At 37.5% G+C, this 20,327-nt stretch overlaps 1 protein-coding gene across 3 annotated transcripts in view; it reads left to right on the plus strand.

Moving 5' to 3' along the window:
* Positions 1-200: 200 nt before the first annotated feature.
* The window catches only part of UBE2E2 (ubiquitin conjugating enzyme E2 E2), a 385,761-nt gene continuing 365,634 nt past the window's right edge, over positions 201-20,327 (plus strand). Inside the window, exons 1-3 of one of the 3 annotated variants that reach the window (XM_034955968.3) lie at positions 201-457; positions 5,883-6,066; positions 14,461-14,511. In XM_034955968.3, the coding sequence (XP_034811859.1) occupies positions 5,891-6,066; positions 14,461-14,511 (227 nt within the window). In that variant the 5' untranslated portion in view covers positions 201-457; positions 5,883-5,890. The other 2 variants (XM_055109560.3, XM_003826171.5) reach the window with 2 other exon arrangements.

Below are 20,327 nucleotides of genomic sequence, written 5' to 3' on the forward strand. Positions count from 1 at the left end.
TTTCCCCCACTTCTCCCCGTCCTTGTCGTTCCTTCCCCGTGGGACGCCCCTCGCTCACCCCCGTCAGAGCCCGGTCTGCGCGCGGGACCCAGCTGTCACTTTACTTTTCCTCGCCGCCTCCCCACCCCCTCTCCCGACCGGCGGGGCAGCCCGCCCGGGCGCGCGCCCGCCCCCGCCCCCTCGCGGCCGCGCGCCGGAGGAGGAGGGGCGGGGGGAGGAGGGAGGCGCGCGGCGCCGCATGGCCGACGTGGGGCTCGCGCTCTCGCGGTCTCTCCCGGGCGGGCGCGCAGGCACGCGCACTCGCGGGTGCGCGCGCGGACGGCCGGGCGGCGGCGGCTCCCGGAGGTGGTGGCTTCACTTTCCAGGACTCAGGGGCAGCCACAGCGACAGCCGCGGGCAGCAGCCTCAGGAGCCGGAGCTGGAACGGCCGGGGGCGGCGGCAGCGGCGGCGCTGAGGGTGAGTCCGGGCGGGCGCGAGCGCGGCGGGGACAGGCGTGGTCGGGTGCGTGGTGCGTGGGTCCGGCTTTCGGTGACTAGACGGTCCGCAGGGGACATCCCGTCCCTGGGGCCTCCCCAGTCTCCCTCCCCCTCGCGCCTGGGCAGCTCTCTCCCAGGGCTTCGGCTCGAGCCTGCGACCTGCACGGACACCCCCCCCTCAGGTATTCGCTCGGGCCGCGCCGGTGCCTCCCCTCCTCGGGCGTCCTCCCTCTCGCTGGCGTCCTCCTCACTCCCCCGACCTCCCCTCCTCGTCGCAGGTCTCTGCTTACACCGCTCGTGCCCTAGTTCCCTCCTTCCTCGCTCCCCGTGCCCGGTTCCCTACGCCCCCTCCCGCGAGCCTCCTGCCCCCGTTTCTCGCCCTTTCTACCCCTCCCCCTTCTTCCCATCCCCCCCTTCTGCCTCTTCTCTCCCTGTCCTCCTTCTACCCCCTTCCGTTCTCAGTTCCCCATCCTTCTCAACCCTCCCAGCGCCTTCCTTCTCCTAGCCGCATCCTGGAACTAAGTCTTTGCAAAAGTACAGGATAAATGTCACGGTGGAAAGTGCCCGGCTTGATCTTTTGCTATTTTCCCTAATTGCATAATTGCTGCACATGGTGTGTCTCCTGGCGAGTGCCGGGTTTGGCTCCTTCGCCGCCGCACCCCGGTGGCCCGCCCGGAGAAGACCTTGTGGGGTATATTTGTGTGTGTCCTGGTGAGGGGTGTGTGTTGTATTGGTCTTTTGTGATGCCTGGCGCTTGTCACAGTTTGGAACCGAAGCCCATTTTTCTCTGGTCTCTTCTCTGCAGCCCCCACTGGCCTGGTTTGAAACTGGATTCCCTCTGTCCTCTCCCCCTTCCCCCCCACCCCACTTCTCCCCCTCTTTTCTCCGCTCTCTCTCATAATGTTTTGATCTTTTTGCCCTTTACCATTTCTAATGAAGATAAAGCGTGGCTTCTTGTGGCTTTTTTCCCCCACGACCAACCAGAAATGTCCAATCCATCTTCCCTTAAGGAAATTAAGGCTGCTTTAGAAAGACATCATCCTGTGCTCGGTGGCTGTTAGACCCATTTGCATGTTTTCAAGATTCATCGTTTTGTATTGTGTATTCTTGAGAGTCTACTAAAATATTTTTATTTAAAAGTACGAAAGGAAGTGCTAGGGTTTACCCTCAAAGTATCTCGCGGTTCTAAAAGATTTTACGCTCTTCTTAGTTTTAATCCCTGATTTCTTTAAAAAGTATGTTTCTAGATATGTGATAATTCAGTCTGGACTTTGTGAATCTAAATATTTGCCTTTACTACGGCAATTTGGATGCTCCTTGGCTCTTTGGAATTCTGTATGTGGGCTGACGCTGAAATAGAGAGTTTTCATATAATGCCACCATACCCCATTCTCTTTCCCCTGCAGCACCTTTTACCCCCAAATCAGGTGTTCCACTGTTATTTTCTGCATAAATGTCTTTGCAGTTAAATTTAAAGCTGGATATTGCTGTGTGCATATACTATATATTTATTTTACATTTTAGAAAAGTTTAGAAACGTGAGTAGGAAGACAGCAAGACATATATGACAGAATTAAACGCTTTCCTGTTATAAAAGCTTAAATGAACACTTGGTTTTGCAGTTTTATACTAGTAGATACTGTTATAAGGCTTACCTGGATAGTAGGCTGGATTTATGGAATGACTATAGTTGCCTTTATGTAGTCAGTAATATTTCAAGCCAAATCATTTCATTTTTACGGAACATGTGAGTTTCATTCACTGTATGTTGCTAATTTCCAGGACTGTAATTACAACATAGGGTACATAGCTAATACAAGCTTAGACAGTTTGTGTTGAAGCAGTAACAATATGTAAGCCTCTTAATATAGTTTTAGGAAGGACTACTTATTTTATGGTTAAAAATTAAATTTTACTTTGAGTTATGAAGTAAGCGTATTTATATCTCTCAATATCTTTGAAAGTATCATTGGAGAGTCGCTGTTTGTTTATAACCCTGGGATTTAAGTTTATCTTCCCTGTAGATGAGATAATCGGATCAGATTAGCTATTTAGGAATTAATTTTAAAATGCTAATTTAGAAGATAATGTTTAAAGGATTTTAATTCAGGAATTTTTATTCATTTGTACTTTAGAGAGACAAGACATCAAGTTTACACTTATGACTAATTAAATTGATTTATAGACTACTTTTTCTTCATAAAAATTCGTTGCACCCGAGTGGTACAATAATTTTTTTCTATACTTTTTCTGTAATCAAGCATTCAAAAAACAAACCCAGGAGAAATTCCTTTTATTATTGATATTTGAAAAAGAGATGTGAAAACTTTATTTCTAAAAGTTCCTATAGTGGTTATCAGTGGCCTCAGATGGATTTATCATTTGTAGGTTAACATTTGGATGAAATATGTCTTAACTCAAAAGTGGGAATAATTCTTTTCCTCAATGTGAAACCAGAAATTACACCTCTGTTGGGGAATTTCTAATAGTATTTTTATTAGTTCTCTAGTGAGACTAATTTTTATTTTAATCTTCCTCTAATATTCGGCAGTAGAAATTTGAGTTTCAGATTATGGCTCAGATCACATCATTGAGTAATCTTTTTAAGTAATTATATAACTATGGCATTCGATAGTATGTAAATGCACATAAATAAGAATATTGAGAAGAATGTGTGGCTTTATAACTAATGTGATACACAACTGAAACTCTCAGCATAGTTTATTAAATCATAGTTTATTAAACTGAAGCTGCAGCCTCAGTATAGAGAATATTATTTCATTGAGGTACCCATATATTTGTCATGGAATGGATTGCTCCTGTTTTAAAATGTATAAAATGATTTCTCACTCATTTCACATTTCTTAAGGTATTGCTGGCAGCATTTTGCTATATCTGAGCACCTTTCCCTGAGGATTGTTCTCTTTTTCACTCTCATGCATGCCGCCCTATCTGATATGCCATTATGTACATACTTACAAGATTTTAAACTTCTGATATATTTTAACTGAAAGAAGGTGAAAAAAATATTAAATCCAAGAATGAGAATTTAGAGTGAAATAAAAATGAAAAAAAGCAAGAAATATGTTACGACTTTTAGAGCTAGATGTGAAACATACTGATATAAAATTTCAGTGTTCTATTAAGTGACTTTAGTGCTCATAAAAGATGTCACAGCTGTGGAGACTGGTGCTCTTCATTTACAGAATAGGTAGAAAAGTAGTCAGCTTTTCCGTTAGTATGTTTCAGAGCTGTTGGGGCAGATCTGTTTCTGTTTGGCATGGGGAGCTGTTGGGGTTGAAGGGGTGCTGGTGGTGGTGTGTGTGGTGTGTCAGTGAAAGGATTCACTATTTTCTGTTGACTCTTTGTGGCTCTGTACTTCCTGATGCTTCCATTCTTTTGCAGTGCTTTTTGGTTTGTCTTACAAAAATTTCAGTCCATTAAAGATCGGTGTTACAACATTGCTTTGGCTTAGAGCAAGCTACAAGTTAAATCTTTAGTAATGATGAATTTTCATCAGTGTCAAATAGCTATCCATTTGTACTAAGTTATAGTAATTTAAAAATTTTGCTTTATTTGAGGTATCTTTACCTGTTCTTATTCTTGATCATATCAGAAACAGTTTTATTTCAAGTTGTAATTTGATTAAGAGTAATCAAAAGGATCCATTTCAAAAGGAATTTGTTCAGTGTACCTATAATTTTTAAAGATATATTTTTTGCTGTTAATGGTACTTATTAAGTATAGGTATTTTGTTTTTAAAAAGGTGTCTGAGAAGATAGCTATACAGTGCTGAAAGTGATTATTAGGTGACAAAACCATGGGGAGCACAAGGCCTTTTAGAGTCTGGGCATGGGTTTTGTTGGTTCAGTTCGGATTTCTCAGAACACTTTAAGCTAGTCAGCTCATAAGGGATGTATTCATAGTCATCAAACTCAGAAATTGATTATGATAGAATGACAGTTGAGGAGAGATACTCCTTTTCACTTACTGGAATTGTTTGTGTCTGCTGTCTAGATTATAACAGCTACCTAAATATCAAGGTATTGAGGAAATTGAGTTGGTAATCAGAACTGCTTGGGGGGCCTGAACTCAGAGCAAAGGGAATTTGAAAGCCTTGAGGGATATTTTAGCCAGAATGTGGGGAGAAAAAAAAAAATCTTCAGTGTCTTCATCTCTTGTGAAATATGGTTGCTTTAGTATATAGCTGAATGCTGTCATATGGTTCAGTTTTTATTTAGAATCATGCAGTCATGCAGGCCTCTGTGTTCTTCTGTTATCACAAAGGTTACTTACAACAACTTACTAGTTTGGAGAATTTTAACCTTAGCCCAGCCCTGAGGATGTATTGATTGAATAGGGATTTGAAAGTGTCGTCCCATTTTTGTGTTCCCACAAGTATTTGTACTAACCTTCGTTTTTGTACTTAGCAAGTTGGCTAGTCGAGGTTTTTCACAGTTGTGGGACCAAAGGGCTTAGCACAGCGCCTGGTAGAGAGTAGACCCTTAATCATTTTTTTCATATTTTCTGTAACAGCATTATTGATATATAATTCACATACTATAAAATTTACCCTTTAAAAATGTACAACTCTGTAGTTCTTAGAATATTTATTATTAGAATTGTGCAAGATTATAATTATCTAATTTAAGAACATTTTTATCACCCCACAGGGAAGCATCATACCCATTAGCAGTCACTCTTCACTACTCTCCCCTCACTCCCTGGCAACCACTTACCCATTTTATTTTTTTATTAATTTTTTTTTTGAGACAGGGTCTTGCTCTGTCACTCAGGCTGGAATGCAGTGGTATCAATCATATTTTTTGTAGAGATTGAGTCCTGCTACGTTGCCCAGGCTGGTGCTCCCTGAGCTTCCCAAAACATTGGGGATTACAGGCGTGAGGTTCACTACTGAATTTTATGTTTATGGATTTGCCTGTTCAGGACATTTCATATAAATAGTCAAAAACAGTTTGTGGTCCTTTGTGGCCGGCTTCTTTCACTTACCAGAATGTTTCAAGGTTCATCCATTTTGTAGCATGTAGACACAGTACTTCATTCTTTTTTATGGCTAACAGTACATTATATGAATATACTACTATATTTTGTTCATCCATTCATTTGTTAGTGGATATTTGAGTTGTTTCCAGTTTTGGTTATTATGAATAATGTTGCTATGAACATTTCATGTATAAATTTTGTATGTTTTCATTTTAGAATACATTTTGAATGGATGAAGGAAAAGTTTTAGCAACTCCCAAAGCTGCATTGTTTTGTAAATGACCAATTTAATCCATTTTATATTGAGATTTACTTGTTTTACTTTGAGGCTCATTCTCTGTGTTCTGGAGGTAGCTTACTGTAGTACAGCTAAATAAATGATTTTTGATTCTTTAATCCAGGATCTAAAATGTCCACTGAGGCACAAAGAGTTGATGACAGTCCAAGCACTAGTGGAGGAAGTTCCGATGGAGATCAACGTGAAAGTGTTCAGCAAGAACCAGAAAGAGAACAAGTTCAGCCCAAGAAAAAGGAGGGAAAAATATCCAGCAAAACCGCTGCTAAATTGTCAACTAGTGCTAAAAGGTACCTCAGTTATTATAACCTTTTTATTGTTGGTATCAATTTATCATCTTAAGTTCTATTTTTCTCTTGCATTTAATCATTTTTTCTGGGATGTCGGCCGTGAACTTCATGGATTTTTCTTTTCCCTTCAAGATGATCTCGTTTACATGGTTTTAACCATAGGGAACTTCAGTATTTAAAGTCAGTTAAATGGCAAGGCAAATTCATAAAATACATTTCCATAGTGTGTTTATGTGTTTATGTATTATCAGGGAAACATATACAGGTTGTGTATGTAAAATTGCAGTAGTTTCATTTATGGTTACTTGACCATAAATATTTTTTTTCTGTTCAGTAACACAGAATAGAGATTAGGAATCTTTGAAGTAGTTACTGAGTGAGTGACAGTTTATTTTCCACTACTCCCAGTTGGTAAAGTCAGAAATGCTGACATTAGCAACAGGTGCATCTTGGTTTCATTACGTTAGTCAGTGGATCCATCTTGATACAGATTTTCTCTTTCTCTAGAGAATAGATGGATCTGGAAAGTAGGTATTTGAATGATTTTCTGTTGGTACTCAATCTCTTAAAATGATTGGCATGTCACTGGACTTAAAGGGAATCTGTTTGATATTGTTACATTATAGAATATCTCTTGGAAAATAATTTGAAAGATAAATTAAATGTAGTGTCTTTCCTGATCCTGTGATTTTATGTTCTTGCTTTGTTTTCATATATTTTACATTGACCAAGTCGGAAGTATACATAAAAGCGATCTGTAACTTGTAGGCATAGTGGAATGCCTGAATGTTGCATTACAGCTTTATATGTTATTTTATGGTGTGGGTTAAGGGGAACTCCTTTCTCAAAGATAAAAAACCATTATTTTGTTCTAGTAGACCTTGTTTTCCTTTGGCTTAGTCAGTCTACAGGGTTGGAAAGAACCTTCTCAGGACCCTTGGTGAGAGATGTTGGAGGGATGGTGAGTGGTTATTCCAAGGTACTAGAGTATTCAGTTTCCCTTTCATGGGGGTGTATTGCTGATCTCTGTTGAAGGAGCTGTTTGAAAGTCAGAGAGCCCTGAACTTTAAACTTTGAGACCTGCCATACTAGACCATGCTAGGGTGGGGAAGAGGGTTCAGTTTGTTTTGCCATCACAACACAATTACCGGGGACTCAGCTGGCTGACCCTTCTGTTGCCAGACCACAACACAAATGACCTGCTTAGAGGTGACCTGGAAAATGGGGGGTGGGGTTAGGATGGATGAGAAAGGTGGGGAATAGAGAAAATATGACGTTTAGGTGAAAGAAGGGAGTCGATGTAGGTGGGAAGGAGATGTTCAGGTACAGATTGTAGTTCCATGCAGATGAGGAAAATCTAATTCAGTCCTCAGTGTCTGATTGAGTTTTTACAGGGCCTCTTCAGTTTGTCAGAAAAGGGGAAGGATTGGTTGGCCAGGTCTGTGGGGAATAGGGTTCTGCTGGGCCTGTGCTTTATTCTATGATTGCTAGTTAGCAAAGTCACCTGTTGTGGTGAGGCTCTGCCTTTTCCTCTAACTGGGAGCACCACTATAAAATACCTTAAAATCATATTTCTTGGGTGATATGTCAAAGACCAAATTCTGCTTATGAAAGATGTATTGCTTTATGTGTGAACATGAGTTTTTCAAGTACGTGGGTCATCTTTATTTTACTACAGTATATAGAGAAAGTACAGATTATTCAAACCTAATGATAGATTTCATGAGGGAAAAATATAGAAGATATTTTTCTGCACTGTATGTAGGAGATAAAACCTAGTTTAGAGATAATGTATGTGCAGAGCGCAGCGCAGTGCCTGATTGGCAGTAAATAGAAAGTGGTTGTATTGCATTGGTGAAAATAGGAAGTCTCTTTTGAGTTGCTTCCTGGCTGAAAGAATCCCTCCATTGGCAAATTCTTGTGAATCTGTGATTTTCAAATTGTGGTTCATGATCTTCCTCTAGAAAGGTCTTCAGTTGGTTTTCGGGTGACAGTGTATGAAATGATGTAATTATGTACTATTTATTTTAAATATAAAAATGCGGCTTCACCACTAATTTTTTAATTTAAAAAACCTTATTTTCCCCTCGCTCTTCCTCCAATTCAGCTGATAGTGAAGTTGTTGGTTCTTTGCCATTTCTGCTGAACTTAGGAAAAAAATTGGGAATTATGAGGACAGAGGACCCCACATCTTTTAAGTTCACTGCCATGTCCACAGTGCCTAGCAGAGTACAGTCACAGTATTTATTTACTGGCTGCCTTGGAACCCTGAGCTTCTTATGGGGATCGGCTTTTCCATGGATATTAGGATCTTAGTACTAGTGTGTTCAGAAGATTAAAAGTTAGAGGTAGTTTCAAAATAAATTTTATTTCACACTTTTTTGTTGACGATCATTTTTATTCAGATGAGAAGTCTTTCCCAAATAGTGTCATTTTATGAGATAAAGAGTAGCATTGAAGAGCTTGAACTCTAGAGACAGCATCTACGTTTGAATCTAGGTTCTAGCATTTAGTAGCTATAGCTCTGTGGTCTTTTTTTTTTTTTTTTGAGGCAGAGTCTTGCTCTGTCACCCAGGCTGGAGTGCAGTGGTATGATCTCCAACTCCTGGGCTCATTCAGTCCTCCAGCCTCAGCCTCCCAAGTAGCTGGGATTACAGGGTTGTGTCACCACACCAGGTTAAATTTTTAATGTATTTTTTGTAGGGATGGGAGTCTCACTATGTTGCTCAGGCTGGCCTTGAACTCATGGTTGCAAGCGGTCCTCCTGCCTTGGTCTCTCAAAGTGTTGGAATTACAGGCATGAGCCACTGTGCCTAGCCTCTGTGATCCTGATGTATAATTTAACAGCTCAAAGCCTTGATTTCTTCTTTCGTAGAAGGAAGATGATAACGGTACGCTGTTCAGAAGGTTCTTGTGAGGACTAAATGTGATAAAGCATTTATTTGGCACATAGTAAGCTCTCAAAACTGATGCTGTCACTGATAGACTTTATGTCAGTTAAAATCTACAGTGATATTTTTCAAGTCTGTTTGGTACAAACTTTGGAAAAATGAGGTATATGTTAACCTTGGAGGCCTTAATGCTATTGTTAAACTAGAAATACTCAGATGCCGTAATTAAATACATTTTGTAGTGACTTAGGAAAAGTGCTTGCACGTAGGTGCTCAGTTATTATATGAAATGTACTATAATTGTAGAATTAATAATTGTAATGCAGTAATTATAGAATTAATAAGCTGGTATAGACCTATGATTTGAAAAATCTCATTTGTGATATTATAGAATAGTGGTATATAATACAGAAAACATTTAAGTGGGTATTTAAACAGCAGTAGAAATTAATTTCTGTCTCAGAGTTAGGAGGAAAGATTACAGTTACATCTTAGATGCATTTTTGCTTTTCTTTGGCAAGAGTTTCTTAAAAAATTGTCATGCTCTTATCACAGCCTGTTCTCTTGATATGTCTATATCACTCTTGTTATATTTGCAAGTCTGTTGTTGGACTATATCTGCAGTGACAGATTTAGATTATTTTGATTAAATTGACTAGTCAGTTCAATAAAACGTCTATTTTGAGATCTTCATTGAATTTATTCTGCTGCTTTTACGGGTTGATACATCTGTAAATGTGAATTTTAAATCATATTTATTCTAAATTAACTGTTTAGAGTGGACATGGTGATTTTATTTTTGGACATTCAATATGATACTGTTCGAGGTATGGTTTTTGGTTTCAGACTCTAAATTTTTGTTAGGTTGAAAGACTGATTCCACTGTATTCCAGTTTGAACTTTTATCATATGGGCTCGTCTAAGTTTGTTTTCCACATGAGAATGAAATAGTACTTTTGTAGATAATCTTTTGTAATTACTGTATTTTCTTCATTCTAAAAGTACATTTTAAAACTTTTTAATGTTTCTGAAATTGGGACACATCTTAAAATTTATGTGCACAATTATTGATGGTGTGTCTTAAAATCAATGATCTTTCAGAATCATGGATATATAGTATATACCACCATTTAGAATGAAACTCTAGACTTCTTATTTGCAATGGCAATGTGTTTTCTAAAGATTGCTTTGACATTTAAAAAATTTTAGTAATTAGTTGCATGATGCTTTTTTGAGAATAAGTTCATTTTGGAAGGTTTTCGCTAGGTGATTCAATTGATTAGAGTAGGGGTTTTTAGGTTGACTGAGGAATGTAGTCTGTAAGGGAATATAGAAAGTTGTCTAGATGAGATGAAGGGTTTTACAAAAATTCCTGCTAAGAAATTACTTTGCGAATCTGCGTATCCACACATTCATGTTCTACTTGGCTCTCAGTAAATTTTTGAATTTTCTTTAACTCAAGAAATGTATGTGTGTGTTTTAAACATGTTAGTACATATACACTGCTTCATTTTTCTGAACCCTTAGCCCAATATATTGATGTTAAAATGAGTGTTTTGTATCTTCTCTGTTCTGTATAATTTTGGTACCATATTCTTCATTTAAGTCTGAAGGAATCATGATTGTTATGATTCCCCTCCCCTGCTATTTTTTTAAAGCAAATAACAGTCCCACACAGTATTCTTATTGTAGTCTTATCATTCATTCCTGGAACGGTTAAGGTATAAGGTGGAGTAATATACATTGAAATTTAATTGTGTATTGCTCCTTGACTTGTCTCAGTAACAATGGGCAGTTGCTGACTTCTGTATCATACTAACCTAAGAGGTGGCACTGCCTTATGAAAATTGGAAATTTAGGTGATTGTTCAGGTGATTTTTGTGTAAAATAATTTTGTCTTAAAAGTTCTGATGAGGGAAGTCTTTTTGTTTGACTTAGCAAGATAATAGTTCTCCATCTTTCACCTTACCAGCGTAAAATAATTAGCCTTAGTTTTCCTTGCCTTTTAAATGGGGACTGATAAAACAGATACTTAGAGAATTCTGTGAGATTTACCTAATCACTTTTAATGGTAAAAGATCATCATGGGAAAGGTACACTGTAAGTGTGAATTATTGATACTTTTCATTTTTCCTCACCCTAAGAGACAGTGCCTGAAATAGGTACCTTTCTTATCCCACTTGTCAAGGCTGAGAAACTTAATACATACCATAATCACAACTTTTGAGATAGAATTGAATTGCTGTCATTCAAAACAGCAGGACATCTTACAACCGTTTAAATAGCAATTCTTAGTATAATCTTTTCTGTCAAGAGGCATACAACCATTTTAGGTAACAGTGGCTCAAAATATATTATAATATTATTGACTCACTGCTCAGACTTCTTGAATTCATCAGTAAATTGCTTTTTGTATTGAATAATATAGACCTAGAATTATAGGGATCTGGAGTTCAAATTTTATATAGAATTATATGACAGAAAATTATGATTTATCAGTTTTTTTTCCCTTAGAGACAGGGTCTTACTCTTGCACAGGCTGGAGTATGTGGTATGATCATAGATCACTGTGGCCTCAAATTCCTGGGCTCAAGTGATCCTCCTGCCTTGGCCTCCTGAGTAACTGGGACTATAAGCACACACCGCTATGACCACCAGTTTCCTGAATTTTTTGTAGAGGAGTCTCACTGTGTTGTGCAGGTTGGTCTCGAATTTCTGGCCTCAAGTGATCCTCCTGCGTCTGCCTCCCAAAGCTCAGGGATTACAGCCATAGCCACCAATACTGAGCCTGGCCCAGGATTTATGAGTTTTTTTTTTTTTTTTTTTTTAAACCTAAAGGGCAGTATAAATATAAAGCAAGATGTGTTGTTTGAAAATTGCAAAGAAGTTTTTTTATGTTAAAAATAGTTTTCTTTGACAGTTTAAGCATGCTTTTTAGAATGCCTATTCTTTTGGTTCTCTTAGTTTAAAAACAATTTTTAAAAGTTGTTCATGTTTCTGATAACAAAGTAAACAGTACATAGATTTTTTTTTAATGGAAAGTAACAGTTTTTTTATCCACCCCCTGCCCCTAGTTCTCCCAATTCCATTCCCTTGAAGCAGACTGTTTAGCTGTCTTTGGTCTTACTCCTTCTGTTGGTTTTCTGTACAACTCTTAATAATACACTTATTTCTCATTGAATTGTTAATTGAAGTAATATCTTTTGATTCCCTGCTCTGAAATATGAGGATTTAGTTTGCTTACCTGTTCTTCCTTTCTTTTCCTTCCTCCCAGTTAATGATAGTTAAAAATTTTTAAAAAAGATTATTGGTTGCCTTTATAGTCTAAAAATATATATTTAAACTTCTGTTTCTTATTCCTATGAATAACATGTTTTTTATTCTCTACTTTGTAAAGTGGGGATGATATCTTCTCCATCCACTTTTAGCTGGTTTATATTAGCTACACTTAATTTTACATCTTCAAGGTTAATAACATTTACTTTGTACAGTGCAACTAACAACCAATCTTCTATGCTTTGTCTGTAAGTAAAAGGCCAGTAAATTATACATTTATTATAACTAAATATTCAATGCCAGACCAAACAGCATATTACGATTAGATTAACTACAAGGCCAGTGTCATGATCTCTGGGCTTCTCAATGAGTCATAGCATTGAGGCACAATAGATCAAATCTTTCTCTCCCCACCTCACCCCCGATGTCTGATACTTAATTAAAGTTATTTTACATTTTAGTTTGCTTCATATTTCATCTGTGATTTTCTTATGCAGCTTTTTTTCCTTCTGGGATTTCTGATTACTTCCCCCTATGCCCCTTTAGTAGTCTGTTTTATTGGTATACACTCTGCAGCCCCCTCTTGCCTGTCTCAACCTGTTTGATTTACACCCATTTGTTTTGTCTTGCAGAAATATATTGAAATTTCTCACTCATTGGTGACCACCACCCTTCTCTTTGCTGTTTATTCCTTTTTGCATTTTCTGTATGTCCCCTACCCACCCAGTGGGGTCCTGAATGAGTGAGAGGTGAAAGTGTGTGTGCCTAGTTGGCCGTCTTTAACCTGGACTTAGCCATTGAGTTTTGAAGTGTCTGTTGTATACTTTTGTGTGAAATCCATAAAATATCTTCTCCTATATCAAATCTTTGAGACTTCTGTCATTTAAATATGGGCAATATGTACTTTGTATGCATATAAATACTTCACAGAATCCATATTAGAAGGAAGTTACAGTGTGTTAAAAGAGATCACGGAGTTTGTTCTAGTTAACTTCTATTTTACAGGACGGAAAACTGAGGCACAGGGAGAGAGAGCAAGCATGTGTGAGCAGTATTCTTGCTCAGGGACTCAATTTAATGGCCTAGCAGAATTACAATGACATTTTTTTGACTTTGAATTTCTTAGCCGTGCTCTGATTCATAATGCCTTGCCAACCTTGAATCACGTGGTTTAGAGAAGTCAAAATCATATTAGTAGCATGCAGTTCCTTCGGGAAGTTGATACCAATTCTATTGGAGGGATCCCATTTATTCTAGTAGTTTGTTGTCTTGAAAAAGAAGTAGAATGAAATTGTTTGAGTTTAAATATTTTTGCTCAAATTCTTGTTTTGTTTTTTAAAGATACTTTAATCAGTTATTATTGATATACTGTCACAGTAATTACCAGACAACAGGCATCCAGCTATTAATAACCCCATATTTAAGAACCAAGGCAAAGGAGAAGAAATGGTTTTGAGAATTTTTTGGTATTTGATTTAACAAAGCCTACATTTAATAAGGTATGAATGATAGTTAAGGGATTGCCAAGTATAGTCTTAGAAAACAGTGGCGCACTTTCAGCCTTTTTGTATGTACATAGGATGTTAGATGCTGTTAAAAATAAAAGTAGAATGTAACACATGAGGATAGAGCAGGCTTAAATTTTTTTTTTTTTTGCATGAAGCTCATGCAATGACATTAATTGCTCATGTAATATTAGGGTAGTTCTAGCAGATGAAATAATGTTAAACTTCAAAGTCCCAACCTGCTCCAAATTAGAGGCTCCAGGAAGGAATACCATATGCATCTTGATGGCAGTTTCAGGTGTTGGAATGAGATCCCGAGTCATTTGATTCTATCAGTCAGGATGCTTGGATTTAACTTAATATCAGCTTTCCATCCTGTATGGGAATGCTCTAATACAAAACAGAAGTTAAAATGACCCATGAATAGTGTGGCAGAAATTTCCAGCTTTAGAAATTTTAATTAGTGCTGTCAGTGGTTCAGTGAAGTCGTAGTGTTCCTTCCACAGGTTGCATGCACTGGTAGTCTCATCCTTTAGATGCATCCTCAAAACCCTGGCAGAAATTGCAACTTTATTGTTTGTTGGATGTGATGCTTTATACAGTATTAGTATTTCAAACTAATATACCAAAGGGAAATGTTATTAAAATGTAACGTTTTAATGAAATAAATTGTTAAGAGTGAAGATATTTTTAACATAATGTTCTTTGTCTTTATTTTAAAGAATTCAGAAGGAACTTGCAGAAATCACATTGGACCCTCCTCCCAACTGTAGGTAAGTACTCATGGTTTTTTATTTACTTGTATCTTTTGCAGAAGGTGCATTTGAACTGTTGGTTTTATATGCAGCTCTTGTTGTAGTCTGATTAATTAGTAAAAACATCATTGTTGTTTGAACTTAAGTGACTGTGGAAGACAATGGTTTTTGTCATCTCTGTGCAGAAATGGAATGTTCAGCAAGTATGTTTGTAGTGGTTGAATGGAGTTGCCAAAAGTAGTGTAATGCAATAACAGTAAGACAATGAAATTATAGGGTAACAAATACACTATTACATTTTAGTGGAAGAGGTGTTAGGGCCTTAAGTGGTTTTTTTAATGATAGAATAATAGCATGGCTAAAATATGTGCTATGTTGTATTGTTATCTTGTTGGAATTTGATTTTTAAAAATGCAGACACATTAAACAGTGTTTCTTCATGGTTTACATTATTTCTTGTCGTCATTGGTTGTGACTAGGTAAGAATGGGTGATTTGAGGCAATGATGTTAAATGTAAAACTCTCTCTCCCTTTATGATCATGACCTCGAATTTTCTGGTCAGTGTTTACTTTTAGGAAAGAAAAGTGCTTACCGGGAAATGGTTAATGTTATAAAGATACATGGACAAAGAGGAGAAAAATAACCTCTTACCTTATGCTGCTGCTTTGGGTCTGGTGCAGTAGTTAGAAGATGGCTGTTTGGTTATTTTTAAGACACTTATTTCTGTTTTGAGATGAGATCAGCATTGGAACCAGGCCAACCTGGAGTTTTTCTGGTTTAAAATGATAATCTTATGCATTGAAGGTGAGAGGGCTGATTAAATAAAAATTTTCCCAACGTTGAACACAGGTAGAATTTATTGCTTGGTATGATTTCTGAGTTTACTGATCTTACTTTTATGTAAAAACAAAGATAACAATTTTGTGTAGGAAAAATTCTAATAGGACTTAACTTTGTGGTGAATCTAATATGGTTCTTCAAATGAATCATGTACAGTTTATAAACTTACAGTAATAATATTCAAAGAATGTTTCACTCAAATAGAACAAATATTTCTTTGTTAGGTAAAACCGTTTAACCTAAGACTTTTTGTCACTCTTAGGACTGTATTACATCAAAGCCGTTTCAGATGGCAGATCATTGTTTAGCTTTTGGTGGTCAATGATTATAAGTGGATGGATTTGTGGAAAAACCCCAGTTTGAATTAAACCTAACATCCTTTGTTTCTTAGGATAATATTTGTTTTAATGGTCTGAATCTTTAAAAAACCCATATTATTAATATATTACATATATTATTTTTGTAACCTTTTTTGTGAACAATTGAACTGATAAATAAGTGAACTTTATACACTTCTTTGCTTAAATTTTGACAACCCCAATCATTGGCAAAATAAACAACTTTGTTTTAATAAGTTTGTTTAAGGCTCATTTTTAATAAATGAAATCCACATGCAGTATCATGTGATGTAGACTGCAATTTTGCTATTAGATAACTGGGGAAAGGAACTATATAAAGGTTATTATTTAAATAAACAAATAATTGAACCATAGTTCTATTAAAAGTAAAAGAAACGTTTAACTATAGTGTCATCTGAAATTTGGAGGTTTACTTTGTCTTTGAGCCTTAGTGACATCATTACTAGTTCATATGTAAGCTCTTCATAAATAGAGCAAAATGTATATTACAGGTTTTAATTTTTAAATGTAGAAGTCACACATAATAAGCCCTTCAAACAGTTTCAGGGAAGATATCTACTTTAGTTAATTTTCTGACTTGGGAATTTGTAAGGAAATTCTCACTTGTGGGCTGAGGATTGGATAGCTGATAAGTTTGCTTTAGAAGCTAGGTCTGCAGTGCAGTGGCTTTGGCTCCTTTTATTGATTCTAAAACAGTTGCTTGGACTGGGTCAGGCAGAGAGAAAGGTTATTTACCTTCGTATGGCACTCCCTTTGGCAAGCAAAGGATCCTCTGTGCTGTAGCTGATAGAAAATGTGAAACTAGTTAATCAACACTTACCAGTGTGCTTGTGTTACTTAATATGGATGTTTGGTGTGCTTATTAAGTGCATCACTGTGGTCTTTGGACTGTTTGGTGTCAAATATTTGGTTGTGGTTTGTAGTTAATCTGCCCATCTGTATTTCAGTGAAAATGTGGTTACCATCTTCAGAAAGAGATTAGATCGCAGTGTTAGTTTGGCTTATTTTTGGTCAAAGTTAACAGTGCTTTTGTGGTTGATTTTTACAAGTTCTGCACTGCCTGCATTGGCCTAATGACTGTAATGGATTAATTTATCAAAATAGAGCAAATTAAAGTTATCTGCCTAATAGAAGTCAGAGTCCTTTACTTAATCAGTTAAGTCATATCTCATTTCAGAAGAAAGCATCCCCTTACTCTGCTCCCTTTGTGGATTACCTCTCCTATCACACATGCCTCTCAAAACCCTGCCTTTTGGTTCCCTGGGTAGTTGTTAGTCTGCTATCACATGTAAAGATTATATGTGAGGGAACATCTGTGGGTTTTACCTGTTTAGTCAGAGAGTGGAGAACGATTTTTTCTACTGGTTGTCTGGGTAGGGGTGGGTGTGTGTCACATTCCACTTAGAGTGTGGTTTATCCTATTTTCGGGAACCTTAACAGACAACCCAATACTGTGTGTTTGTCAGGTTAGATGGAACCTCTGAATTTTGGTGCATCTCTTATGTGATATCTAGTTAAGCTTCTTTTGGAATCATATTGAAGGAACTGTATGTGTTTAAGCGTTGTGCAAATCTGTTATTTAAAGAAGTTGAGACTATCAAGTCACCCCGAATCACAGCATTCAGTGTAGATAAAGTTTTATGTAAGGCATTTTTAGAGGAAGTTATTCTAATATAGTATAGGTTAATTTTTTTTCAGGTTTTGAATAAACAAATATTATTTTAAAGAACACCTACAAATGATTTAATAGATTGAATTATTTCATGTAGGAGATATTTCCCTCTACATATTTCAGTTTTTTCTCACTTTATTGTTGTCTTTGAAGTAAAAATGCAGTAAGATAGTTTTATTTTTGAAGTTGGGTTAAATATGTCATCCTTTTTAAAAACATTACTCACAGTTTAATGGGTAAATATTTTAAAACAAAACTTTATAGCTAAGAAAAAATTTCTGCTCATAAAATCGTAGAGTCTGTAGGGCCATAGGCATAGAAAATTACACTTCATTTGAGTGAAATTTGGTATATGCTTAGAGTATTTCCTATAAGTAGTGGAATATATTTTTCTTGGCCTTAACTTTCATGTTGGCTAACATAACTGACCCATGACATTTGCAAGGGTTCTATCCTGAGGCCTTCACAGATCCACTGATCAATAAATGTTTTCATACTACTGCTGAGTTAGAGGTGCTGGGCAGTTGGTTAGAATTGCTTGTTACCTTGGTGCCTTGCACACCAGCTCAGATGGATAGAGTGGGTCAAATTGATGCTTTATCCTTACAGACCTCTAACAGGTAGATTCACTGCCCCTTATAAATGACTACAGGTTATAACTTTCACAGTTCTTCACAAATTGTTAAAAGCAAGATCTTAGATCTGTGCATGTCAGTGTGTTCATTTATACTTCCTCGGTGCTAGTGGAGAACTGGCAGCTAGTGGGCCAGCAAATCTCCAGATAAAAATTAAAATTAAAATCGTCATCATCCAAAGGATAACTTGCTCCTCTGTATCACAGAGAAGCTAACTTGTTCAAATGCTATTATGATCTGCTACTGCTAAAGTTTGTATTAGGTTTACGAGCAGGGAAATGATAGAGAATCCTCATTACTTTTTGGAAGAAAAGACTAAGGTAAAATGATTTATTTGGATTTTGATTTTTGGTCTAGTAATTGAACAAGTAAAAGGAGGAAGTAAACCAAAAAAGAGGATGTAGTTGTACTAGCAGTTTACACTTCTATTTCTATGTGTTTCAAGGATCTGCTCATGGAACACTGGCGCTGCTTTTTAATTTTGTCTTTTATTTGATAACAGCTTTATTGAGACATAAAGTGTAAAATTCACTTATACTTTTAGGTTTTTAGTATAGTCTCGGAGTTTTGTAATCATCACAGTCTATTTTGCAATATTTTGATACCTCCCAAAAAATAATCCATGCCTTTTAGCAGTCACTCCTTCCCCATTTTCCCCCAGCTCTTTCACCACCAGCCCTCGGCAGCAATTAGTCTACTTTCTGTTTCTATAGATTTGCCTTATCTGGACATTTTGTATAAATGAAATCTTGTGTGCTTTTTGTGTCTGGCTTTAAAAATTTTTTTTACAAAGTGTAATATTTTCAAGGTTCATCCATGTTGCTGCATGCGTTAGTACTTCTTTTTTTTTCTGAGACGGAGTTTCGCTCTTGTCGCCCAAACTAGAATGCAATGGCGTGATCTTGGCTCCCTGCAAGCTCCACCTCCTGGATTCAAGCGATTCTCCTGGGTCAGCTTCCCGAGTAGCTGGAATTACAGGCGTGCGCCACCACGCCTGGCTAATTTTTGTATTTTTAGTAGAGACGGGGTTTCACCGTGTTGGCCAGGCTGGTCTTGAACTTGATTACCCAAGTATTTCTTTTTTAAAAATATTTTTAATTGAGGTAAAATATACATACATGATTTACCATCTTTACCATTTTTAGTGTAAAGTTCAGTGAATATACATTTATATATTTATATTCTTTTTTTCCTCTTGATCCCCCCACTCCCCTTCCTGGCCTCTGGTAACTACCAGTCTACTCTCTATTTTTGAGATCTACATTTTTAGCTCTCATGTAAGAGTGAGAACATGTGACATTTGTCATTCTCTGCTGGGCTTATTTCACTTAACCTTCACCTGTGGTTCCATCCATGTTGCTGCACATGACAGGATTTCATTCTTTTTTATGGTTGAATTAAATATTCCATTGTGTGTATATACCACATTTTCTTTATTCATTCATTTGTTAATGGGCACTCAGGTTGGTTCCATATTTTGGCTATTGTGAATGGTACTTGGGTAAACATGGAGGTGCAGATATCTCTTTGATACATTAATCTCCTTTCTTTTTGATATATACTGATATGCTTTGGCAATGTCCCCACCCAAATCTCATCTTGAATTGTAGCTCCCATAATTCCCACGTGTTGTGGGAGGGACTGGCAGGAGATAATTGAATCATGGGGGTGGTATCCCCCATACTGTTCTTGTGGTAATGTATAAGTCTCATGAGATCTGATGGTTTTATAAGGGGAAACCCCTTTTACTTGGCTCTCATTCTTCTCTTGTCTGCCACCATGTGATGCGTACCTTTCACCTTCACCGTAATTGTGAGGCCTCTCAAGCCAGGTGGAACCGTGAGTCCATTAAACGTCTTTTCGTAAATTGCCCAGTCTCAGGTATGTCTTTATCGGCAGCATGAAAATGGACTAATATATATACCCAGTATAGGGATTGCTGGATCATATGGAAGTTCTGTTTTTAGTTTTTAAGTAACCTTTGTACTGTTCTCCATAGTGGCTGTACTAATTTACATCCCAACAACAGTGTACGAGCCTTCCCCTTTCTCCGCATCCTTGCCAGCATCCGCTATTGCTGTCTGTTTGATCTAAGCCTTTTTATCCTCAGTGAGATATTGCATTGTAGCAATGTTGAGCATTTTTTAATGTACCCTTTGGCCATTTGCATGTCTTCTTTTGAGAAATGTCTGTTTACATCTTTTGCGCCCCCCCCCCCCCTTTTTTTTTTTTTGAGTTGTCTCTCTCTGTCGCTCAGGCTGGAGTGCAGTGGCGTGATCTCTGCTCACTGTAACCTCTGCCTCCTGGGTTCAAGTGATTCTCCTGCT

This window comes from Pan paniscus, chromosome 2 (assembly GCF_029289425.2).
Source record: "Pan paniscus chromosome 2, NHGRI_mPanPan1-v2.0_pri, whole genome shotgun sequence".
In the NCBI taxonomy this organism is placed as follows: Eukaryota; Metazoa; Chordata; class Mammalia; order Primates; family Hominidae; genus Pan; species Pan paniscus.